Source organism: Melospiza melodia, chromosome 3, assembly GCF_035770615.1.
Source record: "Melospiza melodia melodia isolate bMelMel2 chromosome 3, bMelMel2.pri, whole genome shotgun sequence".
Lineage (NCBI taxonomy): Eukaryota > Metazoa > Chordata > Aves > Passeriformes > Passerellidae > Melospiza > Melospiza melodia.
The window spans coordinates 137,429,904-137,454,129 of record NC_086196.1 but is presented as its reverse complement, the minus strand read 5'-3'; the positions used below and the strand labels follow the sequence as shown (position 1 = coordinate 137,454,129).

Below are 24,226 nucleotides of genomic sequence, written 5' to 3'. Positions count from 1 at the left end.
CTACTCCTGCATCCCTGGCAATGCCCAAGGCCAGGTTGGACAGGGCTTGGAGCAACCTGGGACAGTGAAAGGTGTCCCTGCCCATGGCAGGGGGTGGCACTGGATGAGCTTTAAAGGTCCCTTCCAGCCCAAAACCACTGCATGATTCTGTGAATTCCACACAGGGAGGGAAGTGAAGCCAAGGCAATTTCCCAAACAAAAATTCACAATACCAAAAAAACATCATCAGGGCAAAGGGGTGGACACTACCAGGGCAGAATGATGAAGCCCAGATAAAATTTAATTTGACCATTTCTTTGGACAATTAGTGAACATTTGCACACATTTCAGCTGCACAATGACCTGGGTAAGTCTTCTCATTGCCTACAAAGCCTAATTAAACCCCAAAAAAATGGGTCCCAGACCCACAGGCTGCTTCTCTGCCAGAAGGAGGTGAACTCCCAGTTCAGGAAGGACAAGCTGGTGGTCTTGGCACAGACAAATTAAAACATGATGCTAATTCCAACAAAAAGACAATCAAAATGCATGGATTATAAAAGGGGAAAAGAGGATAATTCCATATTCTGTGAGGGGAAAGTCAACTGTCAAGTTCTATCCTGGTTGTTCAGGAGAGAAAAGGACACTGACACCAAAAGGCAAATAAAACCCAAACCCCACAACTTGGCAACTCCTATATCTGGAAATGAGCTTTGAAAATGTAACCTGTCATAATGAGTCAGTGCTTTTGTTCACTTCAGCAAGTTATTTATGCACATTTCTGGAAGAACAATTAGATGGGCAACAAATGTAATGAACTGAAAGGAGCACAAGGCTGTGAATGTGGGGTTTGACCTTTACTGTGCAGCCTCTTAACAGCAAATTGCTCTGGCTTTTCCCTGCTCTTTGTCAATGACACTGGGATGACAACTAGGGTGGGATTTTAATACCTAGGAAATGAAATATTTATTATTTCATCCTTAGGAAACACTACTTCATTACTTTGGACAGCTGCCATTATTTTGGGAGTAATACTAAAAAATGAAACAAATGGGGATTATTTGCAACTCTCAGAGCACTGTTAAGTCTATGGCTGATATTTTAGACGAATTTTTAGATATTTAATATTATGATATATAACTTGAGACACTTTAAAGAAACTGATCCACACACGGTGGATGCTTAGCACATTAGGCAGCTCAAATGAGAAGAGTCCAAAATCCACAAGTCATCTGCAGTATCACAGCCAGCATTCCCTGCATACCTCATGATGCAAATGTTGTAACCATAATTTTTCTGAACTGCAAACCACAGGCATTACATCACCATTGGTTTGTCCCTTTGGAAACAGAACTCAGAGTTACACTAATTCTTGGCCTTCATCTAACATTTAGACCATGCTTCTCTTGAAATTTCACTGCAGAATCACAGAATAGGTTGGAAAAGACCTTGGAGATCATCAAGTCCAATCTATGACCAAACACCACCTTATCAATTAATCCATGGCACTGAGTGCCACATCCAGTCTTTTTTAAACACCTCCAAGGCTGGTGACTCCACCACCTCCCTGGCCAGCTCATTCCAATGCTCAATCACTCTTTCTTGTGAAGAATTTTTCATAATTTCCCATTTTTTCTAGTGTCCAGTCTAAATTTCCCCTGGTGCAGCTTAAGGCTGTGTCCTCCCATCCTGTCACTGCTTGTCTGGGAGAAGAGACCAACCCCCACCTGGCTACAACTTCCTTCAGGGAGTTGTAGAGAGATATTGCCTAGGGTCTGTGAGAGATTCAACAGCTGGAAACAGGCAAGAAAACTTCATTTAACTGAAGTCACATCTCACCGGATGTGGCCATGCTGAATCCCTAAAAATATCAGCAGAGCTCTGCCTAAAAATCACCCAGTCTTAACTGGAACTATCCATGCCTCCATGTCCTCTGCTTCACAGAGTAAAACCAAGAAAGCTCAACAAGGTGGTCAGCATCTCAATGAATGCCCGTGTTTCAAGATGGACACACAGAAAAATGTAAATAAATTATATAAAGGGAGATGGAAGCATTGCCTGGACACTCTGCAACATTCTCTCATGGAATTCTGTCTTAGGTTAACAGGTATGGCTGGGATGTGTATTCTGTTTGCCACCTGTTAGAGGTGGGGCAGTTATCTTCTGTCAATTGGGCAGTTTTCTTTATGTCTTCCACAACCTATCCTCCCTCTGGGAAATATCTTCTGTCAATGGGCCAGTGAGTGTCACTGCAGGACTGATAAAATTACATCATCCCACTGGGAGATGCTCCACCCAGGGGGAGGAGCCAAACATTCCTACCTGGATATAATCTGAGGTTTGGAATGCCACAGGCAACCTTTTCCCACTGGATTCCCAGAGGAAGACCAGGCCCATCTACACCACCATTGGATCTTCAGAGGAAAACTAAACTCTTCTACAGGAGTAGAAGGAAGCCCTTCCCACTGCAAGAGAGCTGCAGACACCATTTAACTGGACTACTACCAACACCCTGACCAACAGGGTGCCAGGTCGTATTCTGACTCTGTCAGTAGTATTTTCTTTTTGCACTACTACATTTGTATTTTTTTTTAATTTTCCTAGTAAAGAACTGTTATTTCTGTTCCTATCTCTTTGCCTGAGAGCCCCTTAATTCCAAAACCATAGCAATTCAGAGGGAGGGCGTTTCCATTTTCCTTTTCAAGGGACGCTCTTGCTTTCCTCAGCAGACACGTGTCTTTTCCACCAAGGCAAACTCCTTCTGTAGAGCTGGCTAAGCTCTACAGCGTGTCAGTTCATATTCTGACTCTGTCAGTAGTATTTTCTTTTTGTACTATTGCATTTGTATTTTTTAAAAATTTTCCTAGTAAAGAACTACAAAGAACTGTTATTCCTACTCCCATATCTTTGCCTGAGAGCCCCTTAATTCCAAAACCATAACAATTCGGAGGGAGGGCGTTTACATTTCCCATTTCAAGGTAAGCTCCTGCCTTCCTTAGCAGACACCTGTCTGTTCAAACCAAGACAAATTCCTTCTATAGAGCTGTAGGGGGATGGAATATAAGAACATAAAGGTAGTATAGAAAGTTATCTTACCCCTAAGAAATTGCAGCTGAGCCAATTATTAGAGAACAGACCTGACTTTACCACAGCTGTAGCCAATGAGAAGAGTGCTACAACAGAGTGGGTTGGTTGGTTAAAAGGGGAACTGGAGTCAGTTGGCTACTGTGAGAATAAGGAAGAATCAGTGCTTAGAGGAGCTGCCTATGAGAAACATCAAGGAGGTACGAAACTTGCAATAAGGAGACAACAATATGGAACCTTTGCAATATAACGACACCACAGAACCAGCTAAGCCTGGGCAGGGGTTTTCTGCAATTGCAAGGCTCAGGTTTGTACCTCAGCCTTGGTGAGCTGCTCCCGCAGCTTCTCCACCTCCTCACGGAGCTCGCGGATGATGCGGGCGTTGGGGTCCTCGTTGACCACGGCGTGGTTGACGATGTTCTTGGCCCTGTCCGCGTAGCGCAGCGTCGACAGCGTCTCGTCGTAGTTGTCGGCCGCCGGGCTCACCGTGGCCACCATGGCCGTCTTGCTGTTGCCCCCAAGGCTGTCCTGGAAGGTTTGGGAAAATCAATATTAGAATCAATATTTTGGTTTAGAATTAATATTTTTATTTTGGTTTGTTGGGTTAAGAGTTTAAGCGGTGCGAGTTAAGAAAAGGTCGTGATTTTCAATGTTTGTTTTTGAAAGCTCATTTGGGAAATGTCATTCTTGGATTCTGGCACTCTTGGCTTTTTTAGTTTCAACAGGAACCAAAAAAAGGCCCTGTTTTGGGCTTCACAGGGCCTGGTAAAGGATTCAAAGTTTTCTTTCGATGTTTTCTGCTTAGGTTTACAAACCAGAAATGTAAACACTTCAGCTGTGTTCACTACATTGAACACTACTGTGTTCACTTCTCAGATGCTACTGAGGGAGCTCAGGAAAAACCATGATGAATTCAGATTATCTCATTTTAAAGACTATGAGACAGATGTCTTCAAGAAATAAATTACTGAGATATCTGTTCATAAACAATATAGCTGCTTTTACTCCTACAAACTTTCAGACTGGGGCCCTTCCCTTCCTCCCAGTGGCACAACTCACAAATCTAAACTGAGTTATGTAAGAAATTACCCTCCTGGAATTTGGTTGAGAGAGAAGAAAGGCATGAAACAAGGAAGGAAGCAAGGAAGGAAGGATTCAATCTTTTTACTGACCACAAAATTATGGTTACAATTTCAGCCAAATATAGATACGTGAAGATAAAATATTCTAGTGTAAATTGTGCAGCAGGTTTTTTTTTTTTCTGTTTGGCAGTTTGGTTTCTTTGGTTTGCCTGGAATTTTGGGGTGGGTTTTTGTTTGTTTGTTTATTTGTTTTTAACCCAATATCCTTTTCTGAGACAAACCACACTCTTAATTTTCATCTTCAATAACCCATGAGAAGTAGGTCAGGCTAGAACAATCTGACTGCATTAGCTGCTTGTCAAACCATTTCAGTTCCAAAACACACGTGGAGCTTTCCCCAGCAATCATTAAAATGCCCCTTTAAGTATTTCCCCAAGACTCTCCTTTTGGCTGCGTGATGCCTAAACCAGTTTGACAGGAGTCAGGCTGTTGGCAGCACTTGGCTGTCTCTGGTCATGCAAAAGGGCATGGAACTCATATGAAACATAAATCTCTGTATATTTATAGTGTTCAACACAGTCAGCACAGGCAGGTAAGTGTATTTATACAGAAATCAGTAAAAAAGGAACAGCTTGCTGACTGATCTCACCGTGACTTTACTCAACCAAGGATTAGCCAGTGTTTATTCTAAATTAATCCATGGCTTGGGAGGGTCCCCTCTGTACCAAAAAAAATGTTTTTTTAACTGAAAACTTTAAGACTAACAGGAGCACTAATGAATCATTCCACGGGATTTCCTGGCCAAAAATTAGGAATGACACCCTGCAACTGCAATCCCTGTTCTGCATAAAAAGCTGGAGTTAGGTAGGGAGCTGGCCAGGTACTCCCCTTCCAAATCCATCCTTAACTGTTTGCACTTTGGGAATGTCCCTCACTGCACTAATCAGCTCCAAAATAGGATGAATTCATTATCTGAATTGCAGCTCTGCTGTAGAGGCAGCTGAGAACGCTGTAACAGTGATACAGCAGAACCCACAATACACCCATTATAAACTGGGCAAAGTCCCTCTTGTAGCAATTCAAGTCCAACGCCAGACTGTCTGATAAAGTTTTATGTATAAACCCCATGTGCTGATTTCACTGGTTTCTTTAATGATAAGCAAGAAAGGTGAAAAAATAGCAAATCAGCCTCTCATTAGTGAAAAGAGTCTGTAATCAGCCTGGCAAGACTGGGCTTGCAAGTGTTAGAGAGTCAGAATATAAATAAAGAAGTTATTTCTAAGAATTAACTAGCTTTTTCTCCTCTAGCATCAAGATTACTGTGAAAACAATTCAAAACGTGGAGCTCAGAAATTGTATTTTTAATAGCAGCCATCAGGCTTCTGATTAACACAGGAAAACAAGATGTTTGTGCCAATACAACTTGATTAAAACCATAAGTTCCAGAACTGACAAAGCTATTTTGCTCCCTGCATATAACCTGATGCCACTGCTCAAGCAATGATATTTTTCACCTGGCACTTTTGTCTGAAATCCTCAACAAAATTAAGCAACAAGTGTCAGATCTTGAGGTCTCCCGAACTGATTTCTCAGACTTGTGGAGAGACACTGTATGAGAGATATTCCTGCAGTTAGAACACATGGAGTCTGATTTGGTATCATAATTACAAGTTGAAAGCCAGGCAGGAAGCTCAGCCCACTGTCATAGAGATATTTTATGAAAAATCCCTTTGCCAGGATTTTTCTCCTGAGAAGCTGAGAGGCCTCAGAAATGAAATGTAAACAATGATTATCTGCTGCTGTGGAATGCAACAGGTGCATCTTTGATTGGTCTCATGTGGTTGTTTTTAACTAATGGCCAATCACAGTCCAGCTGTCTCAGACTCTCTGGTCAGTCACAAGACTTTATTATCATTCCTTTCTATTCCTTGCTAGCTTTCTGATGAAATATTTTCTTCTATTCTTTTAGTATAGTTTTAATATATAATTTTCTTTTAATATAATATACATCATAAAATAATAAATCAGCCTTCTGAAACATGGAGGCTAGACTCTCATCTCTTGACAGCAATTCAACAGCCCACCATCTCATGGCTTCTCCAAACAGGCCCCTTTAAACGAATAAACCCCTCCTTTGATCTCTAATTAAAAAAAAGAAAAAAAAATTTAAATGTCCCCCCTTTCAAAACAAAGCTTCAATGAGAGCTTGTTTGTTAAAGAACCCCAAAAGCCCCCAAGCCTTGATGTTGGACACAAAGAGGGTTTGCCTGAAAGGAGGCAGAACAAAAGTGGGCTCCCGTTCCTGCGCCACGTCCGGCCGGCGGCACCGTGGCCACAATGCCTCAGACAGGTGCTGAACAGGAATTGCAGTCTGCTCCCTGGATTTGTTTAGAAATGGAGCAGCAGAACTAATTCCAACAAGGCTGGAAATTCATCAGGGAGGTTTCCACCCTGCTGCAGCCACATCAGGAACCCAGAGCACACCAGGGCAAAGTGAAGCTGTGCAGTGGCTTTGTTGGCAAATTGCAGAGAGCCAAAAAAAAAAAATGTTTCTCCTAAATGAGAGTAAAAACTCAGTGTAAGTATAGAGAGGCAAAAAAGTATTTAAACACTGAAAAAGCCTCAGTGCAAGAACACTGTGCTGTGAGAACTTGTTTTATTCAGACACTGTTTGTGTTGTGCCATTAAGATTTTTACGTGGTTATTTGATGTCCAGATCTGTTAGGGATAAATAACTTCACAAGCCATGCTAAAAGGTCCATCAAAAGGCAGCACTGAGAAAAATGAAGGTTTGTGTGTCAAGAGGTTACAGGAGCAGGGATTTTGTTTTATTTAAGCATTAAATTCAACTTTGTTTTCAAATCTCTGCAAGGAAAAATGTGTTGGTTTTTTTTGATCTCCACAATTCAGTACAACCTGCAAGTCACTTTGTCTTTTTCTTTCCACATGTGCAGTTAAATCCCAGGGATATGAAATTTAAACACCACTTAAAAACACTACTAAGAAAGGGTGGGGAAGCTAAGACAACAAAGCATAGCCAGAGCACCCACAAAAAGTAAGAGGACAAAGAAAGGCTGGTGATGCCACAAATCAGTTTCTTCTCAAATTATTTCTTTCTACCAATAAGTATCTCAATTGCTCCTGGATAATAACTAAACAGAGCACAAGGGAAAAAAAAGAAATTTGACTTATACAGATCTCATATTTAACAATCTGGGTTTCTTCATTTAGACTGTACACAGGTTCATCCAAGCGCCATCATGAAACACTCCTTTTTCCCCCAAAAAAACCCCACCAAATAAGAGCCCTGCACAGTTCAGAAAATGATTTAACTGCTCATTTCACATGAACAGCATCTCAGAAGTCTCCTGACCTGTTCCTCAGACTGTAACTGGGATAATGCTCTGCAATTATACTCTGCTGACAAAAGTAAAATATCTTAACAATTAAATTAGACAATTAGAAAAAGGTAATTGTCTTAATCAACATCTTCAGAGCTAAGCATACCAGGATGTAAAATCAGCTGTATGCAGAACTAACCCAAATTAAATTAGCCCCAAGGTTGTGCGTGAAGCTGTACTTACACTGACCCATAAAATATACACTGCTTTTAATTTTATTTTTGAAGTTCCTTAATCCTTAGGCCATTGCAGGTCAGCAGAAGACACATATTTAGTCTGCAGAGATACTAATGGCTTACATCCAGCTCATTTTCCAAAGACAATTATGGTTAACATCAAACCCAGAAAATGAGGCAAAAAGCACACAATTTTGATTTCATTCAATAACACTCTTCTCCCTTTTCCTCTCTTTTATTTAACTTTAAAAAAGATTTAAAAAAAATCCTTACTTACTTTAAGTAACCAAGTGAGCACAGAATCACGATATGGAACAAATTTGTTCTTGTTCTTGCCAGCAGCCTGATCTGCCAGGGCAGAAATAACCAGCCCCAGAGTTGTGAGGGATCTGCCCAGAGAACACAAATAGTCATTAACAAGGGTAAATATTCATAAGTCAAATGCATATTTAGACAGTGACTTCCTCTCTGAAAACATGCTCTGAGGAAAATATTCCTCATTTAATTTTGATCATTCTTTCTTCACAAAACTCCACTCTTATTTTTTTCAGTATGTTTTCAGGTCTTCACAATGAAATTCATGGCAGTTGCAGGAACACAAATATTCTTTTAAAAGATGGAAATCTTATTCCCATATCTAAGAGTACTGCATGTCAGGAGAAATAGAGAGAAGGAGAAAAATTGACTACAGGAGCTTCGTACAGAGAAGAAAAGGAGAAAATTGACTACAGGAGCTTCAGACTGTTTTACAAGTAGGCTGTATTTAGCAGGAAATGGTGATGCAAAAAGGAAAACAAACAATTTCAAAGTCTTACTTGTTAATGTTGCTTCCTTCTTTTAGCCTGTCTCCTGCAGCACCAGTTTTAGTTGCCCTTTCACTACCTGCCAAGTCCACCAGGCTGAGCTTGCCCACCTTCTCACCTGATGTCTGGGGAAGGAACCAGAGAACAGCCCCTGTTAGGTCACTTAAATCAAGTTACACTGTTTGATGTATTTTACAACTGCAATCAAACTTCATTTTTGGTGTAAACTCTTGTTCCACCCCCTTTGAGAATGGCCGGATTTGAACAGTGCCCTGTGCTAAGTCACTACTTGCTGTCTCAGAAACAACAGGGAAGTCATGGATATTGTGAAACCAGGTATTCTGATATTTTCAAATATCTCAGAAATCTCCAGAGGACAGCACACTAATGAAGTGCTGAACCATGAAAAATTCAGACTTATGCCAAGGGAGTCACAAGCAGAGACATGAGGTTCACAATCCAGTCTTGAAAACAGTCTCCTAAAATCCTCAGATTTTATACCAGAGTTTCTTCTGGTTTTCAGTGACCAGTAATGAGCCTGACAAGAAGCATGTTATAATTTACATAAACTATCACAATTGCAAAGTCTCCTTTATCCTCATCAGCCTCCTGGAACACAATCCCAGCTACGTGAGTATTTTAACCTGTAACGAACATTTTGTTACAAATCCTTTCACCTCATTTGACCCAAAATGACATTCTGAAACACTCCATGAACTCCCTAAATCAATCTGAAATTGAAAAGCCAACTGTCTTTGGGAACAGCTTGCTCACATCATGTTCTTCTGCAGCATCTGCACCTTCAGCACCCCAGGATCCCAAATACAAAGTGCTGCATCCACATAAATAAATGGAATAATTAAAATCAATAAGCTCTCAAAAATTACACCCTAAACCTATCAAAACACGATGTGATCATGGAATGTGCCATTTCCAGGACTGAAAGGAGCAGCAGATGGGAGAACAGGGAAATCTGTAGCAGAAGTTCACACAGGGGTCACTGGAAGGTGCAGAGAACATGGACAGTGACAACCACTCTGCATCCAGGCAGAGCAGGACCACACTAAAACCAGGTATGAAAAGCTGTACAAAGAGCCATAGCAAAACTGGAATGACAAAATATGGAAAAATAAAATGGAATGACAAAATATGGAATGACAAAATATGGAAAAATAAAAAAAAAACACCACAGTATGATGCTGATTTGAAGTGCAATGGGGAAAAAAATCCAAATAAAGAATGAGGAAAATTGTGTGGATAATAAGACTGGTGGAAATTGAGAAAACAGGATGAAAGAAAGCCCAAATTCTCATTATGCTTTCCAATATTTAGGCTCAGAATTGCTCTGTAGACACAAAATTTCTCCAAGGCTTTGAAAACATTAAAGAATTATCCAAGCACAGAATTTATCAATGAAGTTTAAAGATACTTCTTTCAATTCCAGTTTATCATCATTTTCTGTGAGGGATTAAATAATATTGACATAATGCATTTCATGCACCTCTCCAAGGCATATTTATGTATAAGGCAACATAAAATTAAAATATTTGCAGCTTTAAATGCTTTTTCAATATTGAATATTTACACATAAAAGCATTCGTGGCATAGAATGTAAAATATTGAGAATTAGTATTTTTTTCAATTTAGGAAGTTGATAATTTAAACAAATTTGCATTACTTTAGCAAGCTGGTAATTTATATCAATTTGCATTAAATAACCATGAGATTATTCAATCTGCATTAAATAACCACAAGTGCACATTAGGAGATCCATTTGGATCACCAAATGTACACTCAGGTGTATTTCTATTTTTCACCTATTTTATGTTTAGCCTGTACTACAAACTGCTGCTTCCAAAGAGGTGTTTCTTTTCCTGTGAAATACATTAAAGCAAGAGACACATTCCAGGCTGACATTTGGAGCTTGCAGCTGGATTTTCTTACCCCTGACTGCACATCATAGAGGGTGTGGGTGAGGATGATCTTGAAGACTGCGTGGGACCGACTGCTCTCCTCGTTCATGTTGGTGGCAGCCACTGTCCGAGATTTGTTGCCCTCAGACATCAAGGACTCGATGTCCTAAATACAATTTTCACAGCCATGAGTATATCTGCATTGACATCCTTTTCAATTACCTCCAAAAATCACCCCATCTTGGTCAAATACAGCATTTTCTTGCTAAGCCTCCCATTTGTTTAATTAGAAATACGCGATGAAAAAAACTCCAGTGTCATGACTTCACCCACTCCTCAACCTAGATATTAAATTATCAACAAAAATAATGCACCTGGCTGCACACAGCAACACTCAAAAGCAGAGGAAGAAGTGAGGAACAGCAATTTGTGTTTGAACCCTGTCACATTTTAGTGTCAGGTTGTCATGGTCTGAGAATCTGGAATACTGACAAAAGGCTCAGAGGTTTATAAAACAGAACCATGCTGAACAGAACATTACATTCCTCCAAATTTTAAGAGTTTATTATGTTCTTTCATCTGTTGTGATGCTTGAGAAAGGTGCAGCTCCCCTCCTTTGGGGTTTCACAGCAATTGTGTAAAATAGTTAAAACCTCGGGGTCTTGGGCTAAACCTCTATTTCTGCATCTCTAGCTGGGTGATGCTAAAACAACTCAAATAAACAGTCAAACAAAGGACCACCACAGACCACTGACTCCAAATTCTGGATTACAAAAAGCTGCTGGGCAACATGGAAAGGCAAAGCATGAAATGTGTCCTGTCTGAGCAGAAACCACCACGGAGAGCTGGATGAACACCTGGAGAAACTGCAATTGCACTGTTTTCATGTTTTGCTTAAGCTGACAGATTCCGTCCCATATTTATTCATTTTCACCAGTTAAAGCTCCTCAAAAAACAGGGCATTTTGTGAATGTACACATAAACATTTACTGTCCTGCAAGCCAGTTTCATGTGATGCTCTCAAGTATTTGCTGGGTAAACAATCATTAGTTCATAATTCCAGCGTGTGCTACTGGGAAGGGAAATTACAGAGTAGAGCATGGCAGGCAAAAAGTGACACAGTGGGGCACTGAGAGCCTGTCTCTGCTTAATCCTGGGCCTGTAATTAATCACAGAACACTTTCTCATGACAGTCTGCACTCATCTTAATGCTGAGAGGAAATCTGTTCCATTCAGCAGCTGAATTACTTCCAGAATTACTGAGCAGCACAAGATGAAGGGAGTTTCTGCTCTCAGCCCTGCTCTCCCCAGGGATCACATCACAACAATCTGCAGCTCTCTTGCTCTAAGATTACTGATAAGGAGCATTTTAGTAGTTCTGTCCAGCTTAAGGGACAGCACCTGGTGTTTAGGATGTGAAGATAAGCCTTTCATAAAGTTGATCCTTACCTTGTAGCTAGCAACAGCTAGTTTGGATAGGCCATCTACGTAAGGGCCATAAACACTGTGTTCTCTAACCTTTAATGACTGACGGCTTCTGGTTGGGGGAAAAAAAAGGGATTTATAAGCACATGACTGACTTAAGACAACATTTACACAAAGTCCATTTCTCACTGACACATCTCAAACAGGATGGTCTCACAAATACCCACTGAAGCACAGAGCAAGGGCCAGAATGCAAACACAAAAAAAGCTTTATAACACACAAAAAGCTGACACAGACAGTGCTGTCACTTCACAAAAGGTACATTTACTCCAGGCTTTTAGTCTTGCTACTTTATTTTGATTTATAATGAGGAGATGCTGAGATCAGGAAGCAGCAAAAGCCATCCTAGGCAAATGTTTTAGATGGGATCCATTAAGGCAAACTGGTTATGTAAAGGAAGAGTGTAGGACAAGTTCTACAGTGCCATTCACACACAAATTCCTCACCCTTTGGGGTCAAGGAGATCTCTGACTTTCTCATTGTAAATCTCCATGTAGGATACTTCCACTTTGAAACTCTGCTCTTCATTTTCTTCTTTCTGTGCTCTTTCAAAGAGTCCACTGCAAAGTCTAGGGATTAATCCAGGCTGATCAGCAGTACCCATCATGGTGTAGGATTTTCCAGAACCTGTGTGAGGGAAGCTGTGATTAGAGAACATGCAACAAAGGTTTCTGCTGTGCAGAATATTGATAAGAAATAAAAGAAATTTTTTTAAAATCTGCATGTTAGTAGAAGGTATTTGCTCCATTTTCTGCCTTAAAGTAACACAAACACCACTGAGCTAAAGAGTATTTTAATTAAATGGAAAAGGTAAACAAGAAATTTGGTTCAGAGTACTGGAGAACTTTTAGATAGATACAGCCTTACTGCAGATGACAAGTCACTAATGAGAAAAACTTCATATTACTCTATAAATACTAAATTAAAATGACAATTGAAGATTATTTTAAGCACAGAGGCAGAAAATCTGAGCAATGCTCTGAGCTCAAGGACGACCATGGTCACGCCAAAGATTATCATGTGAAGTGTGAGAAATAAGGGTAGCCAGCAGCAACAAAACCTTACTTCTCGTCCTGCCCACCTCATATCTGATGTTAAAAAAGAGGAAAACATTTCTTATCTTACATCAGAAGGTATTTCTCCTCCAACAATGTCACAAGAGCCGTGGAAAGAACCAGAACACAACACCTTTGGAGGTAACATTTCTCCCTGACTCTGGGACTCACCTGTTTGCCCATAGGCAAAGATACAAGCGTTGTAGCCTTCAAAGGCATTCTGAAGAATATTCTCTCCAAGGCACTTGAAAACAACATCTTGACCTAGAAAATAAAACACACAAGCCAACACTGTAACACAGCAAGAGCTTTTTGTCCCTTGATTTGGATTGTTCTTTTGGATTAGATGGAAGCTGTGAGGGTTTTCCTGCTGTTGCTGCCTAAATCACATCCAGTGTTTGCTCCCTGGAAAGAAGCAGATGATGTGCTCCAGATTTATGTTGTTGTCAAAATTAGGGGCTGGGATTACCATGGATATACCTGGATGTGATTAAAGCAAATATCCTATAAAGGTTCACACTCAGAAGTTTTATCAGCAGAGAATCCGTGACCAACTGTAGAATTTAATCTGCTGGGGAATGACACCTCCTCAAAATATACTCTGTACATTTTAATGACACTCAGTTGATTTTAATCCAAGGGAATCAACAGAGCACTGGAAAATTTTACTGTGTAAGATATTGGATAATACCACAAGGAGATTTTTGCAGAGAAGGAATCACAAGTATGTGGAAGATATGGATATTCACAGGGTACTTTGCACTGGCAAAAAGTAAGGTGTAACATTTCTTTTGTAATTGAAATTTGAGCTTTTTGGATAATTTTCCAAGCAGAGGAAAGAAGGCTTAAAATATCTGGGTAGTAACTTCTTGAACAAAATCTATTTTCAGAATTAATTTTATAACCCAAAAAACTCAAGTCTGAACAAGGCATGACAGAACTTTATGGACTGGAAAGTTCTCGCAAATAATGTTCCTTTAAGCTCTTCCTTTCCCTCTTTAAGTTCTTATCTTTACAGGCAAATCCATGCTAAATTCTCCATCAAAAGCACCAAGAGCTGTGCCAGGCTCAGCTGGGGTAACACTTCCACTGCATAACAGACCAAAATATCAGTTATATAGGCACCACCTTTAGTTTGAGAAACAAAATATGTAATATTCCTATGTAATTTGTATGGCTGAAAGTGTCACATTTTTCTTAGAGCCTTGATTAGCTATTATTAATTTGTTAAAGAAATTAAAATTAGGAAGTGTATGTGTCTTTGTTTTTTCTTATGATTTTTATGAAATAAATATTAAGTTCAATTGATCCCAAATTTTAAAGGATAACAACTATGAAAGGAATAAATTGTAGGAGTGATAAGTCCAAATGCAGTTCATATTTTACCATAACTATATGCCAAAATACATTCTAATAATACATAGGAAACGTTTATGAAAACTTTTAATGAATACATTACACACTCTCACTAAAGCATCTGAATTCACATAAAGTTAAATGAAATTAGCCTTTTATTAAGATTCCTTTATTAGGTTTTACTATGATGCCAAACTTCCATCAGCACTGAAAAACATGAAATTACACATAACAGTGCTCCTGAAAATAAAAATTGGGTTTGATGCATTTAAAATGATGGAGTTTGAGCAGTATTTTAAATAAAGCTGTAAACAGGAGTAAAGCATCATTGTGCTGGGTTTCTCCACTCTCTGCACTGCAAAGGGGTGGCACTGCCCATTGCTGTTGTCATCTTTAGAGAAAAGGAACTGGAATGATTGATTTTCCCTTTTTTGACAGCAGCCAGTCATAGAAAGGGCAGCACTTTGTGCCATATGGCCTGTGCCCTGCAGCAAGGACTGTATTTTAATCAGATCATTCCCACCTGGAGACAGCCAAGCCACAGTAAATATTATTACCTGCATATTTTTCTTTTACAGATTCATCCATGGACCAAAAGCAGTGATCATAGGCAAACACCTGCAGGGAAACAACCAGGACACCTCAGAACAGCTACAGCCAAATCCAACACGTTATTCACATTCTGACATTCTGAACTCAACACACATTCCCACTGAATTCCTTATTTACCAGGAGTTTGAAGCCCAAACAAACACTTCATTTTCCTGCATGCTTTTTATTTGTTCCTTGTTTCTATTTGCTCCTTTCTGTGCCAACCCTACTCCCCACTCTCCATGTGCCAACCCAGTGGATGTCAAGGACCTCTCAATTTCTCCCTCCAAACCTATCCTTGCAATGCATTTTTCACCAGAGTTTCTCTTTTCCAAACTGACAGATGTCCTCTAGCTCTTTCTGCCTCCCATGTCCCCGTGCCTCTTGTCTGCATAAATTAAAAACAAGCCTTAGGGTAGCAAGCTCTTTCCATACAAGAGGAGTATGTATTTATTTACATTCCACGACAAACCAAAGCAGTCCTCAAAGTCTAATATTTGCAAAGAATAATAGAAAGCAAATCAGTTTTATCATGAAAAGAGCAACACTATAATATTTTTAATAGAAAATTTTCAATTTTGCCATAAATCCATCGAAAGGTCCACAGGCACCTTTCGTCCTGAAAGATGACCTGAAATAATACAATGTGTATTTTGGGACAGATGTTTGCAAAAACAGCTCCCCGGGTATGTATCTGCAAGGAGAAATATTAATTAGGGTAATGTCTGACCTACATTCACAAAATTTATTCTGCAGGATGTAGGAAAAGGGAAGTGCAATGTGGGGCTCTCAGGCTGTGGATTTCCCCTCTAAGCTTAATGGAAGCTGCTCATTCCCCTTTGGATGTCCTTCTGACTACCAACATTTATGAAAATGCTTAACATAGCAAAATCCTTGAAATTTAAATAATTTATCTTCAAAAATACATTGTTTCCCCCCCCAGTACCAGCATCAAGAGATAAAGTAGTTATTTTATATCCTCTAACTGAGGAAACAACAGCTTGTGTATGAAAAATTATGGTGCCTTTTTTTTTTTTTTACTTTGAATTCATTTTACAGCTAAACATATTATTGAAGCATCCCAAGCCTTCAGAACATTTAATAAAACACCACTGGCTGTATGAGCACATCCATGGAGCTGAACCCTGATCTGCCAGGGCAGAGTCTTCAGAACAAGCACGAAGTCACGGGACCATAAAAACAAAATGAGTTTGCTTTATCACAAATACCAGAAAATGCTTTTTAAAAAGCCCACAAAGAACAAATATCCTCCATTCAGAGCCTGCAGTGCTGAGTGTGGACGTTCTCATTTATTCCTCTGACTCATTTCTTGGCACGGGCTGCACAGAGCATTTCTGCAGCAAGGAGATGCTTCGAGTTTCTTACTCAGCAGCTGAGCAGCAACAGAGCTCTGCAAAATGCTTTTAATATTTGGATAACCCAAGAGTGAGCAAGTGATAGGACAACTCCCACACACTGATAAAAAGCCCTTACCTTTGGGTGAGTTCTGCTGTTCCCCAATGCATCAGGAGTGGAAAGGATTTGGTACAAGGTCAGGGGAAGAAAAAAAAAAGACAAAAGAAAAACAAGGATTGTTAGTTGAAGTGATTTCAGCTTAATTGTGCTATCATTAATAAATGGAATGCTACATTAAAACTTCATTTCTCTCCTCAGATCTCTCCTTGCTTACAGACCCTAAGTCATTTTAGAAACCCTTTCAGGGGCATGATTTCAAATGCTGCTCAGAGTTGATTTAAAATTCAAAGCCACTGATTTTCCTCATGCTGCATGTCTTTCTCATACTCTCACGGGTTTTTCTTGTGACACCTGCCCCTCTCTCTGGGTGTCCCTACCTCTTAAAAACAAAGTACCCAAGTAACATAAAAATTTCCCAAACCACTTGAACAAGACCTTCAGGAGTGTTATTCAAGAGGAAATTTCAGAGCCCAGCCCCTGGGCTTGCCCAACCCAGCTCTCTCTGGTTGCTGGGACAGCAGAGCAAACATTTGCTTCCTCAAAAGAATGAGCAGAGAACAGCAATTCTTCTACTCTGTTATGTGCAGAATTTAAAAGTTTGGGGGTTTTTGTTTGTTTATTTTTAAGCAAGCACAAAATTACTGGAGTGACCTTTAAAATACCAGCACGGCCCCAGTGGATGACTGCAGCCTCCCCATATCAGAGGCTGGAGAAAAGCAGTAAACACACAACAAACCACTGATATTCCCCTTGTCCTGGACCTTCCAAATGGCATTAGGAAACTCTTGACATCAGCAACGAGTAAAGTCTTGTGACAAGCAACACTGATTTCTTTTGAGCAGAGCAGGAGAAAGACATGGGAGCCATATACAGGATTACCCTCAGAGCTCCTGCTGCTCACAAGGCTGAAGAAGCAAGTTTAAAAATAGTAATTTCTGAGCACTGACTCTCAAAACCAATTATTTATTACACAAATCCATCACCCCTTTTTGCTTATGCCTGGATCTGCTGTATCTCTTGGACAGAACAGGAATAACAGGCACTTGGGAGAGCAGGATGATTATTGAAGTCGAGGTCTGAGCATTTTCTCTCAAATTTCTGAGCATTGTCTCTCAAAACCAACTATTTATTACACAAATCCATCACCCCTTTTTGCTCATGCCTGGATCTGCTGTATCTGTTTGACAGAACAGGAACAATGGGCACTTGGGAGAGCAGGGTGATTACTGAAGTCAAGGTCACCCCGTGTCACAGGGTCATCCAAGCCAGCAATGACAACATGACCCCTTTTCCTCTGCCACCTGGCTTAGTTGAAATAAAGTCTCCCAAGGTAGCCAGCTTGGTGTGGGCTCTAGGCTGTTGCTCCTGGGTGGATTTTATTGAGGGAATCTCCTTCAATGGGGCTTTGATCCAGATACAGGAGACTCCAGAGAGCCCCTCTGGATCCCCTCAGAGAGACAAAGGAGCATTTCCATGGCTTTTTGTGCTTTGAAATGCTCATGGAGCACTTTGCTGCAGGACTTCACTGGAAATTGCCTTTAGGGGAGTTCTGCTTACAGGACAGGTTAATTACTATTCCTACAAAAATCTCCTTGTAAAACAAAGGGAGCAGCAAGCCTGGATTCAGAGTCTGAGTTTAGCACTCAGAGATGTGACACAGCCCTGCTCACATTCCCCAGCCCAATTCCAAGGCAGGATTATATTGCAACAACCCAGCTGATCTGCCCAGCCCTCAATATAGGGCATATTATTGAGTATTTGGGTTAAAGCAGCTGTAAGGATATAATCTAAGAAATTCTATCACAGATACAATTTTAAGATTATGGATTACACAGGGCTATGTATCATCAAGCTTAACTTAAGACCTTTAGTCTGAGCTAAGTATCTCATTTTCTGAAGGGCTGCACAAACACACAAACCCAGGTCTTGGGTCTTGCTTAATCCAAACTTGAGGGAACTGAAGCCCCACAAAACCCAGAGTGCAGCATTTGGGACACAGCACAGCTACACAAAGCTGCAGTTTGTGTCATGTACTTCTGACCACAGAGAGAATAAATGGGACAAATGTTTCCCCAAGGAAAGCATTAAGGGCGCAGCCTGCATCACTGTGCTGTGAACATATGAGCCCATTAGTGCTGCAGCTGCATGCTTGGCCCAGAAACCCATGAAAAGATTTTCAGCCTGATGCAAAATCCCTTGGGAATTGAATAGATGGGGAATTAGAGCACCCACAGCAGCCTGGTTGGCTGCAAGGACACACTGGGGGTTCACACTCAAGTGCTCCTGTCCATCCCAGAGGTGAGGAGAAGGTAAATACCAAGAACAGCACCACCCACACAGCAGGGAAGGATCTCCTACAACACAACATGACAGGGACCTTGTGTGCCAAGAATAGGGAGGTGACTTTCCCCCTCTGCTCTTGTCAAACCCACCTGGAATGCTGCACACAGTTCTGGTGTCCCCAGCATGGGAAGGACACAAAACTGGTGGAGCAAGTCCAGAGAAGGCCATGAGGTTGATAAGAGGACTGGAGAACCTTCCCTAAGGAGACAGGCTGGGGATTTTTCAGGCTGTTCAGCCCCACACAGCGGGGAAGGATCTCCTACAAAAAATCATGACAGGAACCTTGTGTGCCACTTTCCCCCTCTGCTCTTGTCAAGCCCCACCTGGAATGCTGCACACAGTTCTGGTGTCCCCAGCATGGGAAGGACACAAAACTGGTGGAGCAAGTCCGGAGGAGGCCATGAGGTTGATAAGAGGACTGGAGAACCTCCCCTAAGGAGACAGGCTGGGAAATTTCGGGCTGCTCAGCCTGGAAAAGGTTGTGTGGAGACCTCACAGCACCTTCCAGTGTTGGAAGGGTGACAGGGAAGCTGGAGAGGGACTGCTCATCAGGAACTGGAGTGACAGGACAAGGGAGAAGGGGTTCAAACTGGGAGAGGGGAAATTTAGGTTAGATATCTGGAAGGAATTGTTCCTCATGAGGGTGGGGAGGCCCTGGCACAGAGAAGCTTCCAGGGATGAAGCAGCCACAGCTTCTCTGGGCACCCTGTGCCAGGGCCTCCCCACCCTCACACCCAACAATTCCTTCCCAAATTCCCATCTATTCCTGCCCTCTGGCAGTGGGAAGCCATTCCCTGTGTACTGTCCCTCCATCCCTTGTCCCAGGTCCCTCTCCATCCCCAAAGATGCTGCCATTTGAGGTGCAGGCAGCTCCTCGGCCAACAGCCAAAAATTCCCATCTATCTCAGATACAGCAGGAGCATCCGAGGCAGGGAGGGAAAACTTTATCTTTCAGCCACTGAAGGATGTCACTGAGATGCTTCCAGCTACTTGTTTTCACTTGTATCCAGTCTGACAGGAATTTGCCTACTCCCTTCTCTTATCTCTTCTCAGTTCAATGTCAAACAGAAGTAGAGGGAATCTAACGCATCTAATTTAATTCTAAAATTAAAAAAGGAGGAAGATTACTCCAAAACAACATCCTACATTTAACAGTATTTTATTTACTGCAGAGAATTGCAACAAGATGATCTTTAAGGTCTTTTCCAACTCAAATAATTTGGTGATACCATGAACATATTTGCTGTTTTGAGAGTGAATGAAAACATGGAGCTTGGGTAATAATTTCTGTTTAAACTATCTCTTACACAGTGTAAACAAGTCCTGATCCAGCTTCTTGATCAGGACACACTTACTTTTCTATAAGAATTCTGGTGGTTCCACACATCTCAAGCACAATGTAAAAATATAAATAAAATCAGAGCAGGTCCCAGCTGAGACCATCAGTGCATGTGTAATACCACTACTGCTTCATTTTTTAACAGAATAATTAAATGACATATTCAAACACAATAAACCGTTCAACCATAGTTAATAGTGGCATTTTAGTAACACCCAGTTTTTCCATGTTCAAAAGGGGGGAAGGAAGGTTTAGTAACCTTGGTGCATTTCAGATTGTGCAAATATTGAGGGGGAAAACACCCCAGCAAAGGAGCAGAGGTGAACCCTGGCTGGGGAGAGGAGAGCAGAGCTCAGCCCTTATCTCTCCTGTCTGGCTGACCCCCCAGCTCAGAGGCAGCAGCCAGCTGGCAAATCAGCACATGCTCTAAATCAGTCACAGCACATCTCCCTTCTTGTCTCAACCAGAAACTGGCAGATGGGGCAAAGGGAGGAGAAAGGTGGGAGGTGGCAAGGCAGGAAACAGGGGAAAGAGCTCCGGAAGCTCTAGGACAGGAGCTGACATGCCAGGCATGGGTTTTCTTCTTTGCATTTTTTTGAAAAAAAACATTTCCTATGGCAACAGCAACTGCAACAACCAAACTGTACATAAGAGTGATGCTGCCAAGTGGCACAAGGCTATGCTGGATTTATGGAATTTATGGAATAGCATTTTGTCATTTTCAGAAGCTTTAACAAAAATATAGTACAAATTTGAGGGTTAGAAAAAAGAAAAAAAAGAGAGGCAACAATTCCAACTATGAATCAGGAAACTCTCATCAAATCTCTCCAGAAATTATTATTGCTTTCCACTTCCAATCTTCCATAACCATTGCAAAAACAACCATATCAAATTCCAGTGTAATTAGTGCTATTTTATGCCCTTCTGCAGAAACTATCCAGCATGAACTCCAGAAAGCAGCTAAAAATGCAACTAGAAAAAGAAACTGATGGGGGAAAACTCCTTGGGGTTTTACAAGTGAAAAGGTGTCAGTGTCCCCCCAGAGATCACTCTGTAAGACAACATCTTTATGTTCCCAACTGGCCTAAGAAAATCGTATTATTAAAAATAAAGTTGACATGATGTATAACAGTAATTCATTCTTTGGATGCAGTCATTCTGGAATTCTGGGATTTTATTATTAAGTTGTAGCAGGTAGAAGCTGTACAATAACTATCCTAGGTTCTGACAGGCAGAACAGCATCATTTACCAATACTCCCTGAAATCAAAGAACTAAAGTTGCATTGGGCAGAGTCTGTCACCCCCTCAAACCTTTCCTTGCTTTTTTTCCTTGCTTAAGTAGGGCTCAAAATAGCACTGGCATGAAAAACCCTGAAGCACAATTTTTTTGGCTCCTTGTCTCAGTTTGGAAAGTTTGGTGCTTGTTCAGGAAGGCAGGAGCTTCCCTTCAAATGGAGAATGTAAATCCCTCCCTCTGAATTATTATAATTTTGAAATTAGGAGGGTCTTAGGTAAAGATATGGGAGTAGGAATAACAGTTCTTTATTAGGGAAAAAAATTAAAATAGAAATGTAGTAATACAAAACAACACTGAGAGAGTCAGAATACAACCTGACACCTTGCTGGTCAGGGTGTTGGTAGCGGTCTGATTAAATGGTGGCTGCAGTCTTCTTGGAGCAATAAATGTGGTTCTGTTGGAGCAGTGATCCTGTAGAAGGGTGGAGTTTTCTTCTGAAGGTCTAGTGCTGGTGTAGATGAACCTGGTCTTTTTCTGGGAATTTAGTGGAAAAGAAACTTGTTCTTTTGGGAAACTAGGGGGAAAAGGCTGCCTGTGGTGTTCCAAACCTCAGACTATATCCAGGTAGGAATGTTTGGCTCCTCCCTCTGGGTGGAGCATCTCCCAGTGGGATGAGGGAACTTTATCAGCCATGCAATGACTCTCACTGGCCCATTAACAGAAGATATTTCCCAGAGGGAGGATAGGTTGTGGAAGAGATAAAGAAAACTGCCCAGTTAACAGAAGATAACTGCCCCACCTCTACCAGATGGCAAATAGAATACACACCCCAGCCATACCTTGTAACCTAAGACACTCCTGTACAGTGTTTTATGGATTCACGGAATGGTTTGGGTTGGAAGGGACCTTACAGATCCTCCCACTGCAAACCTGTGCCCCTGGATACTTTCCACTGGAAGGAAAAGTGTTTTCCCTTGTTCCTTCTCACTCACCCGCCATAAGCTTCCCTACTCAAACACAGCAGAGCCAGGAGCACCCCAGGAACATCAAATATCCCATTCCCAACACCTCAGCACTGAGCTTTGCTAAGCAAATGAGGCTCTGTTTGAAGAGCAGTGGGTTAGAACATAGTGGATTTCATGGACTGAAGGGTTTCTCAAGAAATCTCATCCTTCAATCAAGATTTTTGAGTCTTGAGGGTTTTTGGGCACTGCCAGGCTCCCCAGGGAATGGGAACAGCTCCAAGGCTGCCAGAGCTGCAGGAGGGTTTGGACAATTCTCTCAGGGATGCACAGGGTGGGATGGTTGGGGTGTTTGTGCAGGGCCACAAATTAGATTAATAATCCTGGTGGGTCCCTTCTGGCTCAGGATTTTCTATAATTTTATGTCCCCTGGCCATATCTCAGAGTGCAAATATTGGGTGTGAGAAGTGGAATTTCAAAGGAAGTGCTCTCATTGCCTCAGCATTAGACACCTTCCTGAACAGGAGATGGGATTTAACAACCCAGTGTTTTATTCTGAACAAATTGGGCTTATGAAGTCCAAGCTTCCCTATCCTTCACTGTACTACAGGACCTTCCTAGACTGGAGAAGCTGATAAGTGGAATTACTGTAGAGCTCCAGCACTAAAAACTCTCAAGGCCTTGCAGCAGATGCAAAGGAAGCACAAAAAAAATATAAAAGTATCAGGAAGATCTTGGATTTGTTTGAAGTTTGGGAGCCCAGTTCTTTCTGAAACAGATCCTTTAACTAGTAGCTTGTGTGGGTTTTGGTTTTGATTTTTTTTCCTGTATGAATATAGGACTCAGAATGAAGTATTTTTAAGAGCCAGAACTGCAATGGTCCGAGGTTTATTGTTTAAATTTCAGTTGCAGAATTTCTTTCACGGAATAAAAAAGTACCAGCCAATGGTGAAATAAAATATAGAGAATAGATTTAATTATTTTACTAACACAGACAAAACCAAAAGGCAGCAGTATGATAGCAGATAACAAAAATTAGAATTCTTTGAGAAGCTGTTTCCTCTCCTGCATATCAGACAAATATAACTTGCAATCCACTTTGCTGCTGCCAGGTATATACAATGAGAGGAAAAGTCAACTAAATCAAGTCTGATCACTTCAGGCTTATCCTATGATACTTAGAAATCCATTTTCACAGAATATTTCAGATTGTAAAGTCTTTAAGGTTACTGGGTTTCATGAGTGTTTAACAATTTATAGATATTTTAACCCCATTTTTACATTTAGGCCAAGTGATATCAAAATGCTGAGGCCCACCAAACTCCAATTTTTGATGATGTCCTGCAATTAATATTTTTCTTACAGAACCTCATTTTTTATTTCCACGGCACTACTGAATTCTTTGGGAAAAAAACACACTGCCCTATTTGAGTAAAAGATTTTTTTGCAATCAGAAACAGCCTCTTTAAAACAAAATCCCCAAATACATTAAAAAGGAAAAAAAACCTGTGAAAGAGCATACACAGTTCAAAGCCTAAACTTGTGTAGCTAAAAGGAACAAAGGTAATCACTGTTCCTTGGAAAATTCCTCCAGTGCTCCAAGGCATTCCAGGCGTAGTTGGCGGTTACTTAGTTTCTACTGACAAAACTAATTTTTGCCAGCTCACTCAAAACAATTAAAAAAAAAAAAAAAAAAAAAAAAAAGAAACACCAAGAACTCTGGTTGAGCAGCAGCTTTGTGGGTTTGGGGTATTTTGTACTTGGAGCTAAATTTTCTGTATTGTTGGTACAATAATCTGCTTAGTCCTGACCACATTCAAGCGGTGCATGGATCCCATAAAGCTGGTGTTATGACAAGGGGATTACAACTTTATCCTTTTGTTTGTAAATACTCAGATGTCAGGATACCATTGTACTCTAGAGAATGTTTGGTGAACAGCCAGTC

At 40.9% G+C, this 24,226-nt stretch overlaps 1 protein-coding gene across 4 annotated transcripts in view; it reads right to left on the bottom strand.

The window, feature by feature from the left end:
- The window catches only part of KIF13B (kinesin family member 13B), a 124,663-nt gene that overhangs the window by 58,682 nt on the left and 41,755 nt on the right, over window positions 1–24,226 (bottom strand). For 2 of the 4 annotated variants that reach the window (XM_063153181.1, XM_063153183.1), the window contains exons 3-11: window positions 16,418–16,433; window positions 14,890–14,950; window positions 13,148–13,240; window positions 12,368–12,548; window positions 11,885–11,972; window positions 10,467–10,601; window positions 8,535–8,647; window positions 7,997–8,108; window positions 3,376–3,588 (exon numbers count right to left, since the gene is read on the bottom strand). In XM_063153181.1, the coding sequence (XP_063009251.1) occupies window positions 3,376–3,588; window positions 7,997–8,108; window positions 8,535–8,647; window positions 10,467–10,601; window positions 11,885–11,972; window positions 12,368–12,548; window positions 13,148–13,240; window positions 14,890–14,950; window positions 16,418–16,433 (1,012 nt within the window). The remainder of the gene's footprint in view (window positions 1–3,375; window positions 3,589–7,996; window positions 8,109–8,534; window positions 8,648–10,466; window positions 10,602–11,884; window positions 11,973–12,367; window positions 12,549–13,147; window positions 13,241–14,889; window positions 14,951–16,417; window positions 16,434–24,226) is intronic. The other 2 variants (XM_063153182.1, XM_063153184.1) reach the window with 1 other exon arrangement.